This window comes from Equus caballus, chromosome 19 (genome assembly GCF_041296265.1).
Source record: "Equus caballus isolate H_3958 breed thoroughbred chromosome 19, TB-T2T, whole genome shotgun sequence".
Taxonomy (NCBI): domain Eukaryota; kingdom Metazoa; phylum Chordata; class Mammalia; order Perissodactyla; family Equidae; genus Equus; species Equus caballus.
This window is the reverse complement of record NC_091702.1, coordinates 45,784,491-45,810,072: the sequence shown is the minus strand read 5'-3', so window position 1 is coordinate 45,810,072 and position 25,582 is coordinate 45,784,491. Positions and strand designations below refer to the sequence as shown.

At 40.8% G+C, this 25,582-nt stretch overlaps 1 protein-coding gene across 1 annotated transcript in view; it reads right to left on the bottom strand.

The window, feature by feature from the left end:
* Positions 1–25,568, bottom strand: part of ROPN1 (rhophilin associated tail protein 1) — a 31,067-nt gene extending 5,499 nt beyond the window's left edge. The window contains exons 1-4 of the mRNA XM_023623631.2: positions 25,298–25,568; positions 7,318–7,445; positions 2,064–2,181; positions 601–762 (exon numbers count right to left, since the gene is read on the bottom strand). Coding sequence (XP_023479399.1) covers positions 601–762; positions 2,064–2,181; positions 7,318–7,433 — 396 coding nt within the window. The 5' untranslated portion in view covers positions 7,434–7,445; positions 25,298–25,568. The remainder of the gene's footprint in view (positions 1–600; positions 763–2,063; positions 2,182–7,317; positions 7,446–25,297) is intronic.
* Positions 25,569–25,582: the final 14 nt, after the last annotated feature.

Sequence of the window (25,582 nt, the reverse complement as noted above, 5' to 3'; positions counted from 1 at the left end):
AAATGGCTTTTCCAATTGCAAACCAAGTCAAATTTGGAAAAGGCACGAATTTGTATGAACATTCTGCATCCTTGGTGATGTCATGACTATAAGTCTAGAAATAGCCTCAATGTTCCTTTCCTGCTTTCCTATCTCTGATTTTGTATCCAATTATGCTTATCAAATAGTAGTTTTCTATGAGGCTGCGCCTCTTTTTAAAAGTCTTTATCGGTATATTTTCCAGGTGTCTGGAACCCAAGTATAAGCAAACCTTATTCTACAGCTGGCTCTTGGCTATCTATGGGAATATGAATGGAGGGAGTGGAGTGGTGACAGAAATAAATCTGAGTGCAGTGATTGAAATTCACAAATAATCCAAAAGTCACATTATGGTCAACCTCTCCCCAGAGCCTGATGACAGTTTTCCCCTCTCTCTCCTCCTAACACCTGCTTCTGACTGATGAGCAGAGAAACGGCCTAATTCAGAGAGAAATGAGCAGACAGGAGGAGGCGTGCTCATCATCAGCCCTGGAGAGTTGACTGCGTGTGGAGATGTACTGTCCTTCCAGGCCCTGAGAGAGATTTTTCCCTTAAGGACAAAAAGCATTAAAGCTGACTTACAACTCCGAGAGAGCTGCAAGCAAGGGCTAGAAACTTCAGCCACTCAATCTCCTCCGTGAAGCGGCCCACATTCATCACACTATTAAACAGATCTGTTGGGAGACTCAGCACCTTCCACATCTGGGCCAGCTCATCTGCGTTGATGATCAGTCTACCAGCAACCTGCAGGGCAGGGGACAGACACAAGACAGAGGATGAGGGACAGGATGCGAGAACTCCCTAAGAAACACCTGCCCAGGCGAAGCCCTGTGTTCTCCCAGCACACAGCATGGGGTGGGGGTGGCAGGGGGTACAAGGGGACTCTGTTGGGTGGTTCTCTCTGCAAGGGTAGAGAAATAGCCTAGACAAGAACATGCTGAGACATAATTTAATCATTTTTAACTTCAGATATCAGGATTATGGGGAAAGTATGCATTTATATTATGCTTTAATTTTTTTCTCATGCTTTTATTATCTGCTGTTTCATCCCTAGATGGTCCCCATAAGGCAGACAGAGCAGCCTGAAAATGAAACCAAGGGCCAGAGGACTTGTCTGAGACCACTAATTAGTGGTGAAGCTAGAACTAGATGTTAAGTATCTTGCTTCTGGATTCCATGAGTTTGCACTAGACCTCGCTTGCATCCCTCACGTTTTCCCAGGAATGATATAGGGGTCTATGGCCTAGGTGCCTAGTGTTGCTTGATCCAGGCACCTAAGATCTCTGCCATGTCCACTGCACAAGGTGCTTGGTGGTTAAGAGGAGAAAGGAATGAATGGCCAGTTGTTGGCCAAGAATGAGACAAGGATACAGATGTCCCGTCAAGCTCTACTACACCTTCCCTGGCCCTCCGATTCTAGTGAAATGCTAAGCCTCTGGGACCAAGGTAGTTGGCTAAATCAGTCCTGAATCATCCCAAATATCTCTGTCCTGGATCCTAGAATGGGGTTTGGTGGTGCTAAACCATATTTCCTGGGAGTTGGCTAAACCACAAGCTTCCTCAGACCAGACTCTCCTCATCCATTCACCAGGCAGCTCCCAGGATATTGTGGCTGTCAAGACAGCCAGTTTTTCCCCAAAGCTAGGCACTGTCTGCATCTGGGATAACTGGAGAACTACAATATGCCCCTCCCCAAACTGTGATTGGCATCATATTATGGTCTTGATCAGCAAGGGAGACATTGTCAAGGGACTGTGAATCTGCACTTTCTGGAGGGAAGGAATTAGCATTGCACTGAGCCCCTGGACATTTTGCCAGCTTCAGGGACATATGGGATGACCCCACAGACAGCTCAGTTTACAACCTATTTCAGTAGCATTCCTGTTTTCCCAAGGGAAGATTTACTTTCAGTTCACGGTTTAGTGAACTTTAGAATGATGCTGAGTGGCCAGCTAACTGGCAGGGGAATGGTGGGCTTTTGTCTGTACCCACCCAGCCTCTACACCGTCGCCACGTACCCCCTCGATGCTCCAGTACGGCCTTACCCGAGAATGCAGGATCTTCAACAGCTCAGGTGTAAGCTCTGCCCAGTTAGACAGAGTGACTCGCTCAGACCGCTCTCTCACTGGAGGAATCTCTCCATGGGACATAGCCCCAAAATAACTACAAGAAAAAAAGTTAGGAGGTGAGGGTGGCATCCTATACTCCAGTGGCCTCTGGCTGCTTTGGGAATCCCCTCCCCTCTTTTTTTCAGGGAAGGGGGTGGAGGAAAGAACATTTGTTAAGTGGCTTCTATATGCTAGACACTGTGTTTAGTTCATGTATGTATGGGAAAGCCCTACGTGTGTTACTTTCCACTCAAGGTATAGAGAATGCTAGGGAATAAAAAGATTTGCTCCTCTCAAAGGGTGAGGAATAACCGATAAAAGCTAAGTATGGAATTCCTTGAAGCATATTGGATCTGGGGTTTTTTTCAGTCAACCCCTCCTAAGTGTTTTATACACACACATGTGTACACACACATACATACATACACATGTAGACATATATATTGTGGGAGATATATATAATATACACATTGTATATATGTATAATATACATATTATATATGTATGCAATAGGAGAGAGAAAAACAAATCATTGTCATTTTCAATCCTGCACTCTTCTATGGAGGAAGAATCCTAGTACCTAGAGAATCTTTTTTTCAAACATGAACAAAATCTTTATGCTCAGTACAATGGCTATCGACACACTTAAGGTTGGTATTAGGTAGTAGGTGGGGATATGTAATGTTGGAAAGAGAAGCTGGAAGAGAACTAAAGTCACCTGCTAAGAAAGGGGAGGAGATCGAGGTGCCCTATGTGATGGGTGAGCCAGGAGGGGATTCCAGCTGGAGGCTGGAGGCTTGGGCTTCAAGGGGGAAGCAAGGGAAGGCTGGCAGGGCACTCAAGGAGGCTCAGGTGAGAAGACAAGCCAAAGAAAGGTTTGAGATGACCTTCTATGGGGTATATGAAGCAAGATCCTCCTTTGTCTTCCCTCAAAAATTTCAGTAAAATCTGCCTACTCAGCAATGCTTTGTGGAGTGGACTTTGTTTTGTTGCAATGTGGAAAAAATACCGAGTCCTGTTTTGGGACGGGCATAAGATGAAAAGGGGCTGCCCACAGCAGGGCATGGCCGTGAGCAGTTGACACGAGGGGCACTGATGCTGTACAGAAGGGTCTGTCTCCATCGAAAGCCTTGTGGTTGACTATCCCTGGATCACATGTCTCTGCCCCTCTCTGCTTTATTTTTTAGTACTTTCTCCAGATCCAGGTAGTATAAAAAGGATATGAGGGATTGTAAAAGCCCATTTTAGGGTCAAGCCCTACAATGATGGGGCAAACCACTGCCTGTCTCTGAGCCACACCACAATGCAGAGCTGAACTACCAGGACTAAAATAATACCTTCCAGGAACCCCTGGGATGTCGTCAGCAGGGAGAGCAGAAGCAAAACTTTCAGGCCACCTTTAATAGTGTGCATGAGCCATCTCTGCAGACAGATCAGTGGTGTGGGTTCAAGGTGACAACAGGAGTGGGGTGTGGCCTTAGGCTATGGAATCAGACTTGAGTGATGTAAATGGAAGAGACAGAGACACCTGGTACCTCATTTGACGGAAGTGACTTCCTAGATAAAGAGTGACACTCAGCAGAATATCTTTGGACTTTTTCGTGGAGTTGGCTGGAGAATGTGGAAATAAGGCTGCAGTCATGGATGTGGTCCTCCATGGGTTATTCAGCTTCATTTGCAGCAAACAATTCCACAGTTACTCACATAAATTACAAATTTGTGTTGTCACACGTACCTACCCCACATAAGCTCCTGTCCTGCTGATGTCTGGTAGGTGGCTTCTCCATTGACAGCACATATGTAGGGAAATTCTTGCTTCAGTGAATTAAATACATATTTTGTCTTGGAAACATTTTGTGGAGTTCTATCGTCTAAAATTCTGCAGGTTTGCGAGTCACGTAAAACCAGCTGGTAAGTGCTTTTCATGTCTGGATGGATGGAGCGTGCTCTTAGGTCATGCTCTCCTTTTTCACTGTAGTTAAACTACAAACTGCCTCTTCACGGATATCTAAAAAATTTATAGCACATGGTACAATACGGGAGCAGGCAGGCTAAACCAGTGGAGTGTTTTCTCTCATAAATGTCAGGGACAATACCAAGAAATGTCATTTTTCGTGCTGTAAAACAGCACACAACAACAATGAAATGGGGTTTTAAACTATTGTATAGTATAAAACAAAGTCTGTCTGGGTATGCCAAAAGAAATTAGTCTTCAGACACTAAAGTTCAATCTTAGAGGTAACATAAAAAATTTAGAATGGAAATCTAAACAGGGCTCATACTAGCAAAGCAATCCCATTGATGTCTCTTTTAAAAAATTTTTTTTATTGAGGTAATAATAGTTTATAACTGTGAAATTTCAGTTGTGCATTATTATTTGTCAGTCACCATATAAATGTGCCCCTTTACCCCTTACGCCCACTCCCCGACCCCCTTCCCCTCTGGTAACCACTAATCTGTTCTCTTTGTCCATGTGTTAATCTTCCATATATGGGTAAAATCATATGGTGTTTGTCTTTTTCTGTCTGGCTTATTTTGCTTAACATAATACCCTCAAGGTCCATCTGTGTTGTTGTGAATGGGACAATTTTGTCCTTTTTTATGGCTGAGTAGTATTCCATTGTGTGTGTATATATATATATACATCATCTTTATCCAATCACCAGTTGATGAGTACTTGGGTTGCTTCCACTTCTTGGCTATTGTGAATAATGCTGCAATGAACATAGGGGTGCATAAGTCTCTTTGAATTGTTGATTTCAAGTTCTTTGGGTAAATACCCCATAGTGGGATAGCTGGATCATATGGTATTTCTATTTTTAATTTTTTGAGAAATCTCCATACTGTTTTCCTTAGTGGCTGGGCCAGTTTGCATTCCCACTATCAGGATATGAGGGTTCCCTTTTCTCCACATCCTCTCCAACATTTATTATTTTTTGTCTTGGTGATTATAGCCATTCTAATGGGTGTAAGGTGATACTCAGTGTCATTTTGATTTGCATTTCCCTGACGATCAGTGATGTTGAACATCTTTTCATGTGCCTATTGGCATCTGTATATCTTCTTTGGAAAAATGTCTGTTCATATCCTCTGCCCATTTTTTGATCAGGTTGTTTGTTTTTCTGTTGTTGACTGGTGTGAGTTTTTCATGTATTTTGGAGATTAGCCCCTTGTCAGATATATGATTTGCAAATATGTTCTCCCAGTTGGTGGGTTGTCTTTTCGTTTTGTTCCTGGCTTCCTTTGCCTTGCAGAAGCTCTTTGGTCTGATGAAGTCCCACTTGTTTATTTTTTCTTTTGTTTCCCTTGCCCTAGTAGACATGGTATTTGACTTCTAAGAGTCATGTCAGAGTGTACTGCCTGTATTTTCTTCTAGGAGTTTTATAGTTTCACAGTCTTACCTTCAAGTCTTTAATCCATTTTGAGTTCATTTTTGTATATGGTGAAAGATAATGGTCTACTTTCATTCTTTTGCATGTGGCTGTCCAGTGTTGCCAACACCATTTATTGAAGAGACTTTCCTTTCTCCAGCGTATCTTCTTGGCTCCTTTGTCAAAGATTAGCTGTCCACAGATGTGTGGTTTTATTTCTAGGCTTTCAATTCTGTTCTATTGATCTGTGTGTCTGTTTTTGTACCAGTACCGTGCTGTTTTGATTACTATAGCTTTGTGGTATATTCTGAAGTCAGAGATTGGGATGTCTCCAGCTTTGTTCTCTTTTCTCAGGATTGTTTTAGCTATTCAGGGTCTTTTGTTACCCCATATGAATTTTAGGATTCTTTGTTCTATTTCTGTGAAGAATGTCATTGGTATTCTGATTGGGATTGCACTGAATCTGTAGATTGCTTTAGGTGGTATGGACATTTTAACTATATTTATTCTTCCAATCCACGTGCATGGAATATCTTTCATTTCTTTATGTCACATTGATGTCTCCTTTTATGACCACCACTGGCTTATTTTCCTTCCATTTTTAAGAGCTTCATACTGGCCCAACCCAGGAGCATGAGTGCGGTAGCTCAGAGACTCTATCATGCTCCTCTCGGGTTACATTTTGTACCTTCTCAAAGGTGTCCACACCTTCTTCCCACCACCTGCTCCATGCACCTACTCAACCTCATGGTGAGGACATTCTCCCTTCCCCCAACCCACAGGCTCCGTTCTGCAGCCTCTCTTACTCCCCTTTCCCTCTGAAGCGCTATTAAAGAAGTCATCATCAAACAGTAAAAATAGTCTGAAAATGACCCAGGAGGGCTAGTTAGCTCCCAGCTCCTGCCCCAAGCCCCAGTTTCCCAGTTTCAGGCAGCCACTTTTGTCTAAGAATCAATTTAATAGCTGAGAGGCTTTCTTTGTAAAGCTGTTTCAATCCGGGCCTGCAGCCGTTGTGTAAGCTCCTTCCATTGAGCAGCCTCGGGGAGGTTTGTCCGGAAAGAGAGCGCCTGTTTGAGGCACTGTTTTCAGCCAGGCCGGTCCTCCTCCTCATCGCTCTGATTGCCTCCTTTGTCCAGAATGCAGTGTGTACTCTTTATGTTAAGCGAACAAGTCAGTTCCAAGAGACGCTAAAGAAAATAACAACTTCCCCAAAGACAAGACACCAAGTGTCTCTTGTTGGGCGCAAGAATGAATGAGTTTTAACAGCGGCGGAGGCAGGTGTCTCATTAAAGGGGTAAACCCCAGGGTGAACCTGCTGGACGGATCCCGCGCAATCCGCCCCGCGGGCTCGTCGCATCGCTCCCCCGGGTGCACTGCTGCCATCTCGTGGGAAGACCGGAGAGCGAGGCCCCGGTTTACACCAGCGAAAGAGAGGCTCAACTCCAGCTGGGTTGTGAACCCTTCTTTCCACTGGGCCAGGGGGCGGGGGGCGCAGGGACAGCGTGGAGTGTGCGTGTGCTGATGTCATGCAGTAATCTAACTCTTGCTGATCGCCCCAGGACGCTTTGCCTATTGCCCCGGCGTCTTGTTGCTCAATCTGGTTCACTAGGGGAGAGCAACACTTCCTCGCCCAAATGGATGTATTTAGATGTGGATTTTTAAAGCACCAAAGCAATGCGACAGCTGAACATCACAAACATTATGCTAATCAGTCCCGATGCCCAGTCTGCAGCCATGACAACCTCCTCACGGATTCCAAGAACTTCCCACCTCCACCTCCAATGGGAGGCAGGGGCTGGAGGTAAGAAAGGAGTACGTACTCCGCAGCCCACTGGATGAGGTCCTCCGGCTGGGTCCGGATGGCGGCTTTGGTAAATTGCTTCAGCAATTCCGGCAGCTCCGGGGGGATGCATATTTGCTTATCTGTCTGAGGCATTGGTTGGTTGACCTATTGGCAGCGAAAAATAAATAAATAAAATGAGAATCTTTGAATCATAAAATGATAGGAATCCTTGACAGGAAGTCACCCAGCTTCTGATGACACTCTCAATATTGAGGAGTTCACTACCCCACAAGACAGAATGCATTCTATTGTTACACAACTCCAAGGTTACAAAGGAGTTTACTAATCCTCGCTTTTTGTTGTCGTAAATAATTCTGTCCTTTACATAAAAAAACACGCAATACTTGTTCATTAAAAAAGTAGAGATCAACAAGAAGCAGTCCCCTAATGATGTCATCCCAAATGTTGGATGTCTCCTTTCAGAATTTTTTCAATGTAAATATATATTTGTATAGATAAAAGTAGTCATACAAAACAGCTTGTTTTCTCAACAGCATATCATGAACATCTTCCATGTTACACAACTCTTATTGGCCAAATATGAGTTGTAGCAAAATTTACCCTGTGAATCCTTTATTATTTGACATTAGATTATTTCCAAGTAAAAATAATCAGTAAACAACCATTTGATGACCATCTTTCTTTACATCTGTGTGTACTTATCTACTCTAATTGCAAAAGAGAAAACTTGTACATTTCATTCAAAAAGTCCCAGGACAAATTGAAACAAAACATGAAAATCCATAAATGGTATACAACCCCACCCACGAACACCAGACTAAAAGATTTTGTCTGCTTTCAGTAGAGAAAGAGTGATTAGATATTCTGAAAAGCCCTCCCTCTTCAAAACCCCTCGATGCTGGACAAATCCCAGGAAAAATACCTTTCCAATTGCCTTGCGAAGCTTGCAAGGAAGTGAGGGAAATCTTCAAATATCAAACAACATGAGTAAAGCAGAAATCAGGGTGGTGAGCAAATGAAGAAATGAGGGGGCCAGTATAGAAGCCAGGAACTTGAACCTTCAGACCAATGGCCAGGCAAGTTGCGAACAGACCAGGTCTTGGGCTCACAAAAAGTAAACAGCTGAACTGAAGGACTCTCTTACCGCTTCAACCCGAGACCCTCCAAGGTCTATACAGCCTCAGGGTGAAAGGGTGGGACTGAAAATATCTGCCTGTTGGCAGGGGAAGCAACACAGAGATCTGTCTCCATGGTTGCTGCTTGTTGGGGGCAAGATAGTCTCCCACGGGTTTGTAGCCACAAGCTAGTCTAAGTCTTACATTTATACCCCCAGCCTGGTCGGGAAATCCCCAGACACGAAATCAAAGCCGTTGCAGGTGGTGCTCCATTATCTTTTACGTGATGCTCTTTTATTTAGAGGAAGAGGAGTATAAAGATAGTGATCAGTTTGAGACTTTGTAAAAAGTCAAGTATGCACAGTAAAATTTCAACGGTAATTCCTGCAAAAGTAATATAACCAACAAACCGGTAGAGAGGAGAAAAAATTAAAAACAACAACAACAACAAAACAACTTGATCACTCCAAAGGAAGGCAAGAAAGGAGCGGGGGAAGCATAGGAAAAGTGGATAAATAACATGAGAGAAAAGAATCCATGTATATCAGTAATCACAATAAGAAAAAAAGGTCTCAAATGTGCCAGTTAAAATACAAAAATCATCTGGGCTGGCCCCGTGGCCGAGTGGTTAGGTTCGCGCGCTCCGCTGCAGGCGGCCCCGTGTTTCGTTGGTTCGAATCCTGGGCGCGGACATGGCACTGCTAATCAAGCCACGCTGAGGCAGCATCCCACATGCCACAACTAGAAGGACCCACAACGAAGACTACACAACTATGTACTGGGGGGCTTTGGGGAGAAAAAGGAAAAAAATAAAATCTTTAAAAAATAATACAAAAATCATCAGACCGGATTTTTGAAAAATCCAGCTATGGGCACATCTGAAAAGACAAAAGAACAGAAAGACTAAAGATAAAAGCCTATGTGGATCAGCAGGCAAATAATAACCAAAAGAAAGTTGATGTGGACATGTTAATACAAGAAAAAAGAGACTTAAAGGCAAAATGCGTTACTGGGAATAAAGAGGGTCACTACCTAATGATAAAAGCTTCAGTTCATTGAGAAGATAGCACAGTTGTCGATGCGTATGCTGCAGACGTCACTATGGGTGAATCTCACAGTGCTGGGTGGAAAGGCAATACATTGTTTAGGGTTTCATATATACGTCATAATGTTCTAATAAAGAGCAAGGGATGATGAACACAAATTCAGAATGGCAGCTATCTGCGGTGGGGGAGTGAGAGGGATGTCCTCAGGGAGATGCAGCAGGGGTCTCAACACTATTGGTGATGTTCTATGTTTTAAGCTGGATGGTGGCTACTGAGATTTCTTTATTTTTATGCCTGTGTTTACATTATGCATTTTAGTTTTTATGAATGAAATATTTCATAATTTAAAAAGAGTTACTGTTACAAGTTGATTGTTTCTGATCACTTTTCAAACCATTTTTATCTAGCAAAGGGCAGTGCCTTATTTTGCTCATATTGTCTGCATATATATTGGGGGGGGGTAGTAAAATATACGTAACATAAAGCCTACCATCCTATTCATTTTTAAGTGTTCGATTCAGTGGCATTAAATGCATTCACATTGTTGTGCAACCATCACCACCATCTACCTCCAGAACTTTTTCATCTCCCCAAACTGCAACTCTACCCGTTAAACAATAATTCCCCCTTCCTCCCTCCCCCCACCTCCTGGCAACCACTATTTTGCTTTCTTTATGAATTTGACTACTCTGGGTACCTCATATGAATGGAATCATACAGTATTTGTCCTTTTGTGTATTGCTTATTTCACTTAGCATAACGTCCTCAGCGTTCATCCATGTCGTAAAATATGTCAGAATTCCCTTCCTTTTAAAGGCTGAATAATATTCCATTGTGTGGATATACTACATTTTGTTTATTTGTTCATCTGTTGATGAACATTTGGGTTGTTTCCACCTTTTGGCTACTGCGAATAATGCTGCTACGAACATGGGTGTACAAATATCTGTTCAAGTTCCTGCTTTCAATTCTTTTGGGTCTATACCCAGAAGTGGGATTGCCAGTAATTCTTTGTTTAACTGTTTGAGGAACGACCATCCTGTTTTTCACAGAGGCTGTACCATTCTACTGTCTGCATATATTTTGACAGGATCTTTTAGTTGTTCTGCAATTGTTTGATTTCTATTCAGAACACTCAGATGGCCTCATATAAATGGAGAGATGCCCCAACTCTAATTAAGTAGGCTTCCATGACACCGATAACGATGATAACCCTTGGTCAGTACAGAGCAAACTTAAGAAAAGCCTTTACTTCACCCATTGCCTCTTCTAACTGTTCTGTGACCTCTATTTTAGGGCAAAGAATCTCTAGCAAGTTCTCCATGCCTATTACCTTTTTTCAATCCTCAGTCCTTCTTTAACCCCTTGCAAACTTTTCTCCTATCATTCTATTGTTCCCTTCAAAGTGGTCAATTATATCTATTAACTTCTTATGTGTGCCAGATACCGTGCTAAGTGTTCTGTATACATTTTCTCATTTAATCCTCCAAATATCCCTGTGAGGTAGATTACATTATCACCACTTTACAGACAAGGAAACTAAGAAAGAGAACAAAATTTTTGAAATGACATGTAACCAGTAAGCGACAGAGGCAGGATATGAACATACACAGTGATGTGGGAGGTGGCCTGTTACATGTGACTGTCCTTTCCCTCTTGAGGCTTTCTCTTTGTTTGATGGCATACATTATTCTTGTTTTTCTGTTTTCTTCATCTGTCCTACTCTGTCCCCATAACTCTTCTTCCTCCTTCCTCCTGCTGAGCAACCGTTAGCAAACTTCCCAAAGCTCAGTCTTCAGCATTCAGAGCTTATGTCTTTCTGCCACTCTTCTTGGGAGCTCACATCCTCTCATGGCTTCATCTACCACAATCCCATCTACCACAACACCTACCGTGTTGATTATACTTGTTTGTCTGACCTCTCACCTGTGCTTCCATTGCACAATTCCTACTACCTCCAGGACACATCTCCATGAAAATTCATTCTCCACCTCTCAAGTCCCCTTCCCAAATTCATTTCTGAACATGATGCCACCATTTCCCCAGTCATTTGGCCTCAAGAGCCCTAGGGCCATCCATTCTCTTCAGTCTGTTGAATCTTCCACTAAATCCCGTTGATATTTCCTTTGAAATGTGTCTCCAATTCATCCCTTCCTCTCTATTTCCACTCTTTTTACTCTTGTTCAGCCCCTCTCACCACCCGTCATGCAGCCTCCTAACTGGTACGCCTGTCTCAGCTCACTCTCTGGTCTATCCTGTCCAGTGTGTCCAGACATGACAGAAATAATAGGTCAGAGAGCCCTGCTTACAAAAGAGCAATCATGTTCTGACTTGCAAGGTCCTTCATGATTTACACACATTATTTTTCGCTGAGGAAGATTTGCCCTGAGCTAACATCTGTTGATCTGTTGCCAATCTTTCTCTTTCTGTATGTGAGCTGCCATGACAGCATGGCCAGTGACACACAAGCAGTGTAGGTCCGTGCCCGGGAAGTGAACTCGAGCCACCAAAGTGGAGCATGCCAAACTTAACCACTAGGCCACCAGGGCTGGCCCTTATACACATAATTTTAAACTATAAATTTTTACTAGTATTTACCAACACGAATTTCCAACATATAGTCTACTTTGGCCTTTTTCCAAGAAATTATATGTCCAAAGCTTAACATTTCCTCATCCATTGTTACCAGTACTCTATCCTGCTTTTCTCTTTCCCTCGGTATGTTACTAATTCTGGGTGGCTTGCTTGAGTAGCCTCCCTCTGTCTTTCCATCTATTCAAACCCTGCACAGCCCCAAGGGTCATCTAGAGTCCATATTATGCTAGAAACCTCCCTAAAAAGACCTAGAAAACTTGGGTATCATCAAATATGATTTGTAGTACACATTTTCCATTTCATCCCATTCTGCCTTTGATAGATCTCTAAGGCTGAGCTTCCCACAAGTGGTCATGCAGAATGGGTTACAGGTACGCCTCAAGAGACTGATGGTTGTAAACTTTTTATAATGATACAACATTTACAAGCATTCACAAATTTATAACAGTTGAGATTATATTTGGATACTATTTGGCTCAGTCAGTAAACTTCCAGATTTCAGTAATTATTGTTTTTGTGCTTAAGGTTTTACGCAGAGCACCGTCAGCACAGATGCTTGTATAGGATTTTCCCTTTTAAGAATCATGTTAAAACCATCTCCATAATTCTGTTTATTGCTTTAATTACAATGTATGCAATACATTTATTACCGGTGATAATCTTTTGTGAATATGTGCTTCAAATACTTAGTTCTTGATTTAATTTGCTCTTATTTTTCACATTATTTTCTCCCAAGAAAGAAGGTTTATGATATGTTTTCATCATTATCATCATCATTGCTTGTCCCTAATAAAACATAATTGATTCTGTTCACTTTAAATTGTGACTTGATTTACACATTTATTCTTAGCTTTTGATGTAAAATATCCAAAATCTGATTCCTGATAAAATGATTTTATGATTGAAATATTTATAGAAATAAACAGTGTTTGCATCTAAAAACAAGTAATAATGGAAAATAATTTAATTGGTTCAGTAGGAGAGACTGTAGGCCTTAATGTCTTACAAAGAAAAGTTTTTTTTTGAGGAAGATTAGCCTTAGCCCTGAGCTAACATCAGCCACCAATCTTCCTCTTTTTGCTGAGGAAGACTGGCCCTGAGCTAACATCCATGCCCATCTTTCTCTATTTTATATGTGGGATGCCTGCCATAGCATGGCTTGATAAGCAGTGCCATGTCTGCACCCAGGATCTGAACCAGTGAACCCCAGGCTGCCAAAGCAGAGTGTGCAACTCAACTGCTACGCCAGCACATGGCCCCTAAAATATGTTTTTAAAAATATTTTAACTATACTTGAGTATAGGTAATATTTATATCTTGTGGAAAATCTAGCATTTTAATTATTAAATTAAATGATATTTCCAAAATTCCCCCTTATCAAATACTTGCTTTTCCAAAACTTTATGATTTATTTAAAATAGCTTAAGAAAATGGACAACCTTATTTTGTTTGAAATTGATTTGTCAAAAAGGCCTATAGTTGCCTTGAGTACTTTACATATGTTATTTATTTTCCAATGATAAAGGATAATTTAAAATTAAATATTAAGAATTTTTATTAAATCTATAGTTGAATACTTTTTAGAGATTCACAAAACATATACAATAGTTGAAAATATAAATTTAAGCCACTTATTGGACAATATAGTGAGGATTATTTCAAATTTAGGTTTACTCTGATAATTTTATTCTTTGTCTGCCTACATATCTTATTCTCATGGAAAAGTTATCAAATAAAAAAATGGTGGCAGGTAAATTATGGCAGGGCCCTAGTAGAAAATATATATTATACAGATAATCTCTTAAGAAAGTAATTCTTAAAGTTTCTGGTCTCAGGACTCCTTTACATTCTTAAAACTTGTTGAGGACACTAAAGAGCTTTTGTTAATGTGGGTAGTATCGATCAATATTTATCATTTTAGACAATTTAAAATATTTATTTTAAAATAAAAATAAATCCTTTACACGTTAACATAAGTAATATATTTTTAATGAAAAATAACCATAGTTTCCAGAAACAAAAACATCTTTAACGAGAAATGTGGTTTTAGGGGCCGGCCCCATGGTGGAGTAGATAAGTTTGTGCGCTCTGCTTCAGTGACCCAGGGTTTCATGGGTTCAGATCCTGGGCGCGGATATAGCACCACTCATCAGGCCATGCTGAGATGGCATCCCACATGCCACAACTAGAAGAGCCACAACTAGAAGGAGCCACAACTAAAATATGCAACTATGTACTGGGGAGATTTGGGGAGAAAAAGCAGAAAAAAAAACTTTGGCAACAGTTGTTAGCTCAGGTGCCAATCTTCAAAAAAAAGAAACGTGGTTTTACATTTTTGTAAATCTTTTAATGTCTGGCTTAATAGTAGACGGCTAGATTCTTATATATGCTTTGCATTCAATTTTTTGTAATATCACACATCATGTCGCTTCTGGAAGATTCCACTGTACACTCTTAAGAAACAGAGAATGAGAAAGACATATAATGTCTTTTTATTGCAAAAATTATTTTATTAAGTATTATTGCAAAAATTGTTTTAACTTCATGGCCTTCTACCCTCCAAAGCCTCAAGGATCCTCACAAGTTCCCGAAACCACACTTTGAAAACTACTGGTTTATGAAACTGTTTACAAAAGTATTTACGACAGTAGTTTACATCAGATGGAGTTCGAGAAGCTAATTAAAAGGTCACTTTAATTTAATTTAATTAAGAACCAAGCCAAAATGTCTCCCACCATTACAGACTCACTCGTTTTGCCAACCTGCCTGGGAAATGACCATGTTTGGGACCAAATGAAGTAAAGGAAATATAAAATGTGCTACTCTGGAATAACACTATTAGAAGATGCATCGATGACACTCTCCACAAGACTAATTAATCAAAGCATTTCCCTGCAGAGTGATGAATCTGCAGATGTTAGTGACAGGGTTCAGTTAATAGCACTAGTCAGAATCCCTGGACAAGAATATTAATTGTTTTGCCAAAAAGTACCAAAACAAATTACTCATGATCAAGTATGTGGAGCTGTAATTAAATACTTTAAAACACATAAGATTTTCAGGATTATGCAAGCACAACGGTTTCTGTACTGGTGGGAAAGCTGTGACGACAGGCAGGTTCCCCATGTTCTGAACACCTGAGATGCAAGGATGACACTGTTTGGTTCACATAGAGCTCTAGTCCATAAGTTCACCTATAGATGTGAATTCACATTGAAGGATGTTACTAATAAAATCCAGGCTGCTGGGGTTCCTTCTGTTTTCAGCTTTATGTGAAGAAACAGTCTGCTGTTTCCTACCAAGGTATCTATCAAAGGAAAAGCTTTTTTTTCTGGAGGTTATGAGCTGAAAGAGGAATTGAAAAAAACCATGTCAATGATCTTTATTGCAGAATTGAAGACAGTTTATTGTCTTCAGAAAATTGGCTTACTTGATATTTTTGAGCACCAGAATGAATTTAATCAAAATTGCAAGGAAGGTGTGAAAATATAATAAAGTATACCAACCATGCTCATGGATTCAAAGGAAATGTGAGGAGAGAAGTGGCTCAGTGGGGAGTTTAATTGATATTCTAACTTCAATCCTAAAGAAGACTAGTAGCGAAACATCTGTTGGGTGTCCCATTATTTGGAAAAACATGATATGAAAAAGTTCAAGCGCATTAGAAATCCATTCATAATATTGTGAGAATTTCAATAAAAGAAAGAAGAAATCAAATGATCCAAATTCTGGTTAATAATGAGAAAAGAGTTTCTGTCAATTGGAGAAAAATCAATAAATACCCTTTTAACATTTGCTAAGACTCATCTGTGAGGCAATTTCTCACTAATGGTGTCCATAAGAATTTGAAGAAAACATCCTTAAAAATTTTTGGTCAGGAACTGCATGTAGCCATTTCAACGTAAAACTTGATATAAAGCAAACTCATGATAAGAAAGCAAGCTTGAAATTTCTTTAAAAAGTTTAAAAGTATTTGTTTGGAAGTTTTATTCAAATTAAGCATTTAATATCATCAGCCTCACTGTATATTTTAGATTTTATTATAATTATGTAATAAAATATATTGACTTTTTTCATAAGCTCCCTTTAGGCCTCCCTATCCCCTACAGTTTACCCTCCCGTGCTCACAAATATTTCTTCTGTGTGCCATGACCTGAAAAAGCCGCGCAAGCTCTGCTGTAAAGTCAACTGTCAATTACTTCTGTTGAAAAACTTTTGTTTTGTTTTAAGCTTACGTGTTATATAAGAGATTCTGATGGAGATTGAAATCAATTTCTGGTGAAAGCTGAAATTTACATAATTTAAAAACAACATTCATTAGAAAGCAAACTGTAAAAATACTGGTTGTTAAGGGAACAATTAGCTTCCAATTTACTCAACTAAAGTATTGATTAGAAGCCAGCAAGAAAGCTTGAGATGAATTAGCAAAGCTGATAAACTTCTTTCAAATGCAGAGAAATAGAGTTCCCAGTTTGCCAAAGATACCTGGTACTTTCTAAAGAAAATTGGAGCCAAGAGAAAGAAATAGGAACGTCTAACAATCATTGGCAGAAACTCCCTTACAGAGGCAGCATGATAAGGCAGTGTAATTTTGCGTGATATAAAAAGGGAACTGGGATTCCCTCATGAGAATTGAAGTGGCTTGCTCTAGTTGGTAGAGGGAGGGAGTCTTGAAGATTTCTGACATGGAGCCAGCTCTGCTTTGGTGGCCAGGGCTGGTTACCAGGCATGGAACCACACCACTCATCTGTCAGTAGCCATGCTATGTCAGCGGCTCATCTAGAAGGACAATTAGAAGGACTTACAACTGGAATATATAACTATGTCCTGGGACTTCGAGGAGTAAAAAAAAAAAAGGAAGATTGGCAACAGATGTTAGCTCACAGCAAATCTTTCCCAGCAAAAAAAACCCAAAAAACTAATTCTGGGAAACCAATCTAATTGCCTGATTGGAAGCTATCCCAGATTAAAAAAAAAAGAAAAAAAAAGATTTCTGACACCTATAGCACACCAAAGTATGAATAAATTTTAAGATAGTCATGCAATTCTAAGATTGAGATAAGCTGAGTGAGTTTGAAAGAACCAGAAAAGTAGGCTTATATCAAGTTAGGCTTCATCTAATTGGCAACCACATTTGGACCCAGGTTTTCTTTAGGCTTCACTCTATTTATTATTTTATAAAACAATAACAACATAGTCATAATCTTTTCAATACCATCCCGTGCAGCACACTCCAACCTCACATCACCTCTACTCTCTAGCTCCTTCCCTCCTGCTTCTGCATTCGTCTTTGCCGTTCCCCAACAACACAGTTCTGTTTCTTATTTAATCTCCAATGAATGACTTTCCCCTCAAGCCTGCATCTCACTCAACTCTTTTCCTCGCTCTCAGTAGAAAGTTACTTCCTACCTGAGCGAGATCAAGGATGTCAGAATGAATTCACGCTGCCTTCCTTTGCCCTTCACAATCAATCTCTTTGATCTCATGTTCTTTCCTCTACCCTTGAGCTCTTAGTTCTTGCCTTGTCCAAGACCTGAGGAACCAGACTTTGACCGTTACTTCTCAACATTCTCCAGAAAATTTAATCTTTTCCATTTCCCTGGTACCATCTCTTTCATCAGGCACAGTCTGGACTTCTCTTTTAAAAATGTGGTTTTTTTACCTTACTCTTTTTCCAATGGACTAATTCTCTTTTTCATTGTCATACTTCCTATGTGCCCTGAGGACTGACTCCCTTTTCTCTCCAGATGATCCCTCCTCCTTTAACTTTTTATAAAGCTTCCATCCTGATTATCGTCCTGAAACTGCTTTCACAAATATGAGTACCACCAAAGTCTCCCTGACTGCTAATCTAGTGATTTTTCCCGTAACACTTATTTTTCTTGGCTTCTGTATTGCATTTGAAAAATGGATCACTCTCTCCTGGGTCACCTTTATCCATTGGATAATGGTCATCAAGTCTTGCTTTCCTCACTCTGTACCATTCCTTTTTCATTTCTATTGCTCACTTTTGTCTCCACCATCATTTTTTAGAAGTGCTTCCTAAGGCTTGGTCCCTGGCTGTTTTGTGTTTTATAATCTATACTTTTTTCTCTCAAATAGCTTATTTGTTTTTATGAATTTTGGTAAATGTTCCATGTACACCTGAAAAGAATGTTCATTCTACAGTTGTCAGGTATGATGCTCTATAATTTGTCAAGAGGTTTAATCATGCAGTTCAAATCTTCTATATCCTTATTCACTTTTTTTCCTGCTTATTCTATCAGTTACCAAGAGAGGTGTGTCAAAATCTCTATCTATGAGGTAGTTTTGTCCATTTCTTCTTTTAGTTCTGTCAATTTTTGCTTGATAGATTTTCAAGCTCTGTTATTAGGTGTATACATATTTAGGATTTTAAAATCTTCTTACTGAATTGACTCTTTTATCATTATGAAACATCCCTCTTCATGTCTAGTTTTGTCTTAAAGTCAACTTGGTCTGCCAGCTTTCTTCTGTTTAATTTTTGCAAGGTACACATTTTTTCCAAGTTTTTTCTTTCCATCTCTTCGTGTCCTTTTGTTTAAAGTGTGTCTTTTGTAAACAGCTTTAAAAAATATACTCTGAAAATTTTGTCTATCAGTTGGATCACTTAGTCCATTTGCAATTAATATAATTACTGATATAATTTTTTTACCATTTTGTTTTCTGTCATCTTTATTATTTTCTTGCCTTTTTAAAGCAATCAAATATTTTTTAATATTCTAATTTTTCTCCTCTGTTAGCTTTTGAGCTACATATTCTTTTATTATTTCTTTACTGATTACCCTAAAGATTACAATTTGCATCCTTAATTTATTTACACTAAACTAATACTTTTACTTTGTGAATAATGAAACTACCTTATAAGAATTCAATTTCTTTCTCCCACTCTTTGTACTATTGTTTTCACTCATACTATTTCTATATACATTTTATTATTGTTAACATATGAAATTATTATTTTAAAATAGTTAATATTAAATTATTTTAATAGTCAGAGTCAATCCCCTACTTGTCTCTGGGATCATTTTCTTTCAGCCTGAAGAACTCTAATGTTTTCTATAGTGCAGCTTTGTTAGGAAGAAGTCTGCCATTTTTTGTGTGAAATGTATGTATTTTGCCTTTCTTTTTCAAGGACATATTCACTGAGTATGGAATTTCTAGGTTAGCAAGTTTTTCCTTTCAGCACTTGAAGTGTGCAATCCCATTATCTTTTGGTCTCCATAGTTTGTTAAAAAATAAGCCAAATTTCTTTTTATTGCTCCTTTGGAGATAATGTACCTTTTCCCCTCTGGCTGTTTTTATGATTTTTCTCTTGATCTTTGATTTTCAGTAGTTTGATTAACTATGATACACCCAGGTGTAATATTCTTTTATTTATCCTTTTTGGGGGTTTCCTGAGCTTCTTGGACCTGTGGGTTGATGTCTTTCATCAGTTTTGAACTGGTCTTGAGCTTTACTTCACCAAATGTTGACTCTGCCCTTACCTTCTGAAACTCTAATTCTCTCTCTCTCCTTACCTTCTGGGACTCTAATTATATCTATTTTAGGCCATACAATCTGTTTTGTTTTTTCCATTTTTTCCATCTGTGATTCAGTTTGAATATTTTCTACAGACCTTTGAGTTCACAAACCATGTTTTCTGCTGTCCAAGTTGCTGTTAAACCTGTTCAATGAATTCTTAAGTTCAGATACTGTTTTTTTGTGTTCCAGAATATCAGGTGTTTTTACAGATGTAATATCTGTGTTGAAATTCTCCATTTTCATCCATTTATTTATCTTTTCCCTTGATTTTCCTGAATGTACTATTTATAGTTATTTTAGAGTCAATGTCTGATAACTCCACTGGTTGAATCTACCTGTGGGTCTCTGATATGTATTTTTTCCTCTTGATTATTAGACACACTTTCTTGCTTCTCTGCATGCCCAGAATTTTTTTAATTGTACGTTGGACGTTGTATAGAAACTAAAACATGTTTGTGTGCCTCAAATTTCTAACTGCTATGCCAGTGCTGTTTGACCATCCCCCAGTAAAGTCTCTCTGCAAGAGCCAAGCACAATCCTGAGTCCACATCCAATGTTGGCAAATGTCTCCAGGGAAGGAAATGGTTTGTGACCATCAGCTCACTTTGGAAGGACTCTGCATCCTCCTGGAATTTTAATTAATCTAGTGTTCATTGCTTCTAAAGCTCTCTGATGTATTTACAAAGTTTTAAAAAATAATTTTTCTAGATTTTTTTTTTACTAGTTGCAGTGGGAGCTTTGAGCTGCTGCAACCTGCTATATTCTAGGTGGAGGTAGAGGCCCTTTTTTTTAAAGGAAGATTAGCCCTGAGCTAACATCTGCTGCCAATCCTCCTCTTTTTGCTGAGGAAGACTGGCCCTGAGCTAACATCCATGCTAATCTTCCTCTACTTTATATGTAGGATGCCTGCCACAGCATGGCTTGCCAAGTGGTGCCATGTCCACACCTGGGATCCAAACCAGCAAACCCCAGGCCACCAAAGCGGAAACTGCATACTTAACCGCTGTGCCACTGGGCCAGCCCCAAGGCCCTTTTTTTGTTGTGGCTTTAACCAGGGCTCTATGCTGATGACTCCCAAGTCTCCAATTGTAAACTCTCAACCATGCGACAGTCATATCCACCCACTACCTATTGTATAGTTCCCTTTTCCCATCAAAGCATCCCAAACAACATCTTTTACTCTCTCAATTGCCTTAGATTGATATATCACGGCCACTTTTTTATTCATCCTTCTTTTTCATTCCCTACTTCAGTCTTGACAGACTTTTTAAAAATCCATCAGGAAAATAAAAAGGAACACATTTTTTTTAAAAAGGAAGGGGCTCAATTTGACTTACAATATAGTTCAATATCTTCAATTTACAAATGAGGGAATTGATGTACAAAGAGGTGAAGTGATTGGCACAAGGTAACAGTTTATGTTGGAGCTGAATCAAGAACTCAGGTCTACTTCATTGCTCTCTCCACACTATACTATACCGCCTCTCTCTCAATAAGCTACACATCATGAATTTTGTCTAAGAAAACCTCAAGTTTCAAATATGATTTCCAACTGTCCCCATAAATCACTGAATTATCCTGGACATTCCCATTTGTATCATGAAAAGTACATTTTAAGCACCTTGAAGTGGACCAAAAATTATTTGTCAGAGTCCTACTTTTTTGTCCCGAAAATCCAGTCACTGTCTCTTTAACCATACTCCATATAGTTGCAAAGAATGGAACGGTGCCCAGCATAAGACAGGTTTAAAATAGTTACTGCACATTCATTATCTCATTTAATCCTTACAAAAATCTATAGGTAGGTAGGTTCTAATATTATAATTATTTTTCCAACGCCAGGAAATTGAGGCTTAGTTTTCCCAGATAAAATGTCTTAACCACTCATATCATCACAGCACTCTCAAAAACCTTATTGGATCTTCATTTCTTTTCTCCTCAAAATGATGCCCTGTCTGACTTTCAAGCTCTCCACAATTTGCCTCATTCATATTAGCTTGCCTCTCCAACTTTATTTCACAGAAGTCTGGATCTTTTTCTATCCTGGGCCAAATCCATGGTCAAGCCAACACAGCATTTGGATGCCAATAGCAATATTGCTAAGAGCAGTCTGACGTGACCTTGTCCTTTTTTTGAGTAGTGATTTTTGGCTCAATTATTAGCAAATGTTTCCCCAATTGCTTATATATAATGCTAGTACCACCTCTTGGAAGTTATGAATTCCACATGTTTATTATTTAACAAGTGAACAGTTACCTCTTTTGATTTATCTTAGCCATGCTCATTTTTCAAAGATTTCCTCCATGTTCATATCACAGTCCACAAACCCAGGAACACCAGACTGCCATGTTAACTGTGCTCCCTAACATTGTACAACATGTCCCCTGATTTTTGGATTTGATGTACAAACTTGGGGTCACCTTAACCTTGTCTTTCATAAGTGTATGAAAGTCTTCATTTTTTCTGAGTGAAGTGTCAGAATGCCCCCACATCACTTTCCTCCTTTTACTTGTCTTCCCTACTTCTGATTTCATTATAGCATTCCTAGGATCCAGGGACTCAAAGTATACAAGGGCTCTGAGGGGTGAACACGCTGTAGTTTTCAATATAAGATCAGGGCTATGTTTCTCTCCTGTTTCCATTGCCATTCCTGATGATGTTCAGCACTGTACTTGTCTTTTCCATAGGGCAGATCAAGCACGAGTGAAGAAGCACTCTTGACTATGAGGTAGGAGACCAGGGTTCTGGTCCTGGGCCTCTCTTTGACTATTTATGTGATCCTGGGTGAATAATTAATTCAATAAAACTTTAAATGTCAGAAATAGCGCTGAATACTGGGATATGGAAGTAACTGAGCCACACACCCTGCCCTCAGAGAGCTCATAGGCTAGTGGAAGAGACCAACAGGAAATCAGTGATTAAAATAGGGTATGATCAGTGTCAAGAAGTCTGCACTAGATAGAGGAGAACAGAAACTCCAAGATGAGGCACCTAATTCATCTGGAGGTAGAAGGAGGTCAGAAAATACCTTCCAAAGAGTGACAATATTTGTGGAAATCTCATGTGTTCATTGCTTTATTTCCAGCCCCCAGAAAAGAGCCATGTACAAAGGAGGTACTCAATAAGCACCTCTTTACCAATGAGAACAAGGACAGAATTTTTTTGTGGCTAGGACTACTTAGACCAAGGTGTGAAGGTATTAGAGAACAGGGTGAATTCAGGGAACTGTGAGGAATTACGGAGGGCTATAGCGGACAGAGGAGGAGTGGTTGGGCCTAAGGTTGGAAATATAGCCCAAGACCAATTTATATACGAATGTAAAAGGCCGTATGCCATGATAAGGCGTTTGAACTTTCTATTAAATGCAACAGGGAGCCGGTAGAGGCTTTAGGCACTAGAGTTACACAATCAGATTTTGGTGTTAGCCTGATGCTCCAGTTATCAATTTATTGCCTCTTTGCTCCAAATTCACCCTGCATTGCCTCTGCAGCAAAAACTAAACTAGTTCGTTTAAATACGTCTCTGTTTTCAGCTGGTATAATGTTAAGCTTTGTCAGCAGAGGGCGCTGGAGGGATACTGGAGGAGGAAGAGGTTTCTCTTGTGGGTTCCATAGCTCTTTTGGCTAGACCCAGGAGCACCCAATTTCTCCAATGCTGGGATCCTGCCGTGCACAGCTTCTCCAGCACCTGCAGTATGTGATCTCATAAGTGTGCAACTGCTGCAGTGCGTGACAGCCAGCAGTGCCCAGTGGCTGGCAGCTTCTCTCGGGAAGCATTGCAGCAGAGTACAGGCAATGAGTCATCTTTTCATGAATGGCTTCTCTGGCATCCCAGACAGTGGACTTCTGCCTGCCTGGCACCCCAGCAGTTTCTCTGCCATACAATGAGCTGTGGTCACACCCTCTGTGACAAGCTCTTGGGAGGTCGTGTCCTCTTTGGGTATCTATCTCAAGGGTAGTGGTTGTTCCTCGTATCTGTGATTCCTATATCCTTTAGATCTCTCTTCCAATTATTCCAATCCCATCTTTATTCTTTGTTATATGTTATATCATTTCTTTCTTTTTGTTGGCGTCTGAAAGACGTACTGACTGACAGCTGGGTGGATGGGCTGAAGGGAGTGGGATGATGCTTCAGGCAAGAAGCCTGGTTAGGAGAAGATGGCGGCACTTTGGGCAACAACTCTGGAGGGCATCAACTGCCTTGAAAAGCAGTTGCAATGAGGAAGGATAGGAGAGACAGCAGCTACAGGACTTGGTTACCACTGAGGGAGGAGGATGAGGAAAGAGAAGAGTTCAGGGTGACTTCCCACTTTTCAAGCTTGGATGACTGGGTAGATGGTGGTACCATAGTAGAAATGGAGAATACTGAAGGAGGAGCAGGTTAAATTCTCCTCCCGTGTTCCCATTTACTCTCAGGAGTTCCATGCGCTTTTGAGCCACAGAGACTTACAACCATAGACTCCTTAGACTGGAGAGGCACCAAAGCCCACGTTTCTGCCTTTGAGCAACATGGACCATTTGTTCCCAGCAGATAAAAGAAGGGGAGAAAGGGCCAGCCTATCTTAACATTCCATGGTTTCAACATTTTGTAAAGTTCTTTTCCATTCTTAAAGCTCTCAGCATGGCAGGCCTTCTTCAGTTATCCATTCCAGGCTCCCCTAACTCTTAAAATTGAACAGATTTCCTCTTTTGTGAAACCTACATGCCTCTCAAAGTGGAATGGCAGGCCAACACATACGTGCTGAGTATGAGTATAAAAATATAGGTCTTATCAAATATGGAATATAGTTTTTTTTCTGGAATTTCTCTCTCTCTCTCTCTCTTTTTTTTTGGTTTGAGCTAAACGGGGCTTCAGTTATGTAAATGAAAGGCTCCACTTACATGAATGAAAGGCCCCAGAAACCAGAATCTCAGAGGCAGTTTCTACAAACCACTCTTGGAAGCAAGGACCAGGCAACCGTAGTACTTGTTTGGATTTGGAGCAGGAAGCGGTGGGTTTTGGACACGTGGTTACCCCTGCTTGGCACGCACTCCGCACCTTTTCACAGGTTCTTCAGCTCTCAGCTCAGCTTCCCCCGGCCTCTCTGCTGGTTCCATTATACCATCTCAGAGCACCACTTACCCACCTCTCCTCGGCAGCTATCTCAGCTCTAATTTTATATTATTTGTGTGATTTTTTACTAAACACCTGGCTCCTCCAATAGACTACAAACTTGGGGACAGGGACTGTCAGTTTCTGCTCATTAGAGAATCCCCAGTGCCTAGCCCGGTGCCTGGAATACAGTCAGTGCTCAATAGATAGAAGGAAAATGAACGAATGATAGCAGTTTATAAAGAGCTAGCCATGCCCACTGGTCCTCAGGACAATCCTCCCATAGGTATTCTTACATCCATGTTACAGACAAAGATTTGGCTAGTCAGTAGGGCTTTGATCCTAGATTCTGCTGTGGTTCCAAATCACTGTGTAAGAAATCATAAAACAGTAGTTCCAGGTACAAAATATGCCTATGGTTTGGGCACGGAGAGCGATAATGGCCCAAGGTCACATTCTCTTCCACAGCCTCCTCCTCTTCTCTGTGAACAAGGAGGGACTCAGAGTCCAGGGGGGCCCATGGGGCAGGACTCCTCCCTCAGACCCGCGCAGCCGTCGGGGCGCTCAGGGCGCTCTCCTCCCTCCACCTCCCCTCCGGGGTTGGTACCTGAGGCTCGTTCCCAAACGGGCTGTCGGGCACCAGGCGACACCTCGCGCCCTGCCTCAGGCGGAAGGTGTGGGGAGAGATCCAGAGCCTCGCACCCTTGGCAGCGGGAAAGCAGCAGAACCTGGGCGGGGAAGGGCGGCACTGGCCTCGGCCTCGACGGATAGGAGAGGTGGGGCGGGACCCGCTTTGTTAGCGCGTCGCCTTCGCCCTGCAACCCCGACGCCCGCTGCGCTGCCTGGCAACCCCGGGGGCGGGGCCCGGGCGCGACGTCACAGAGCCGCCCCC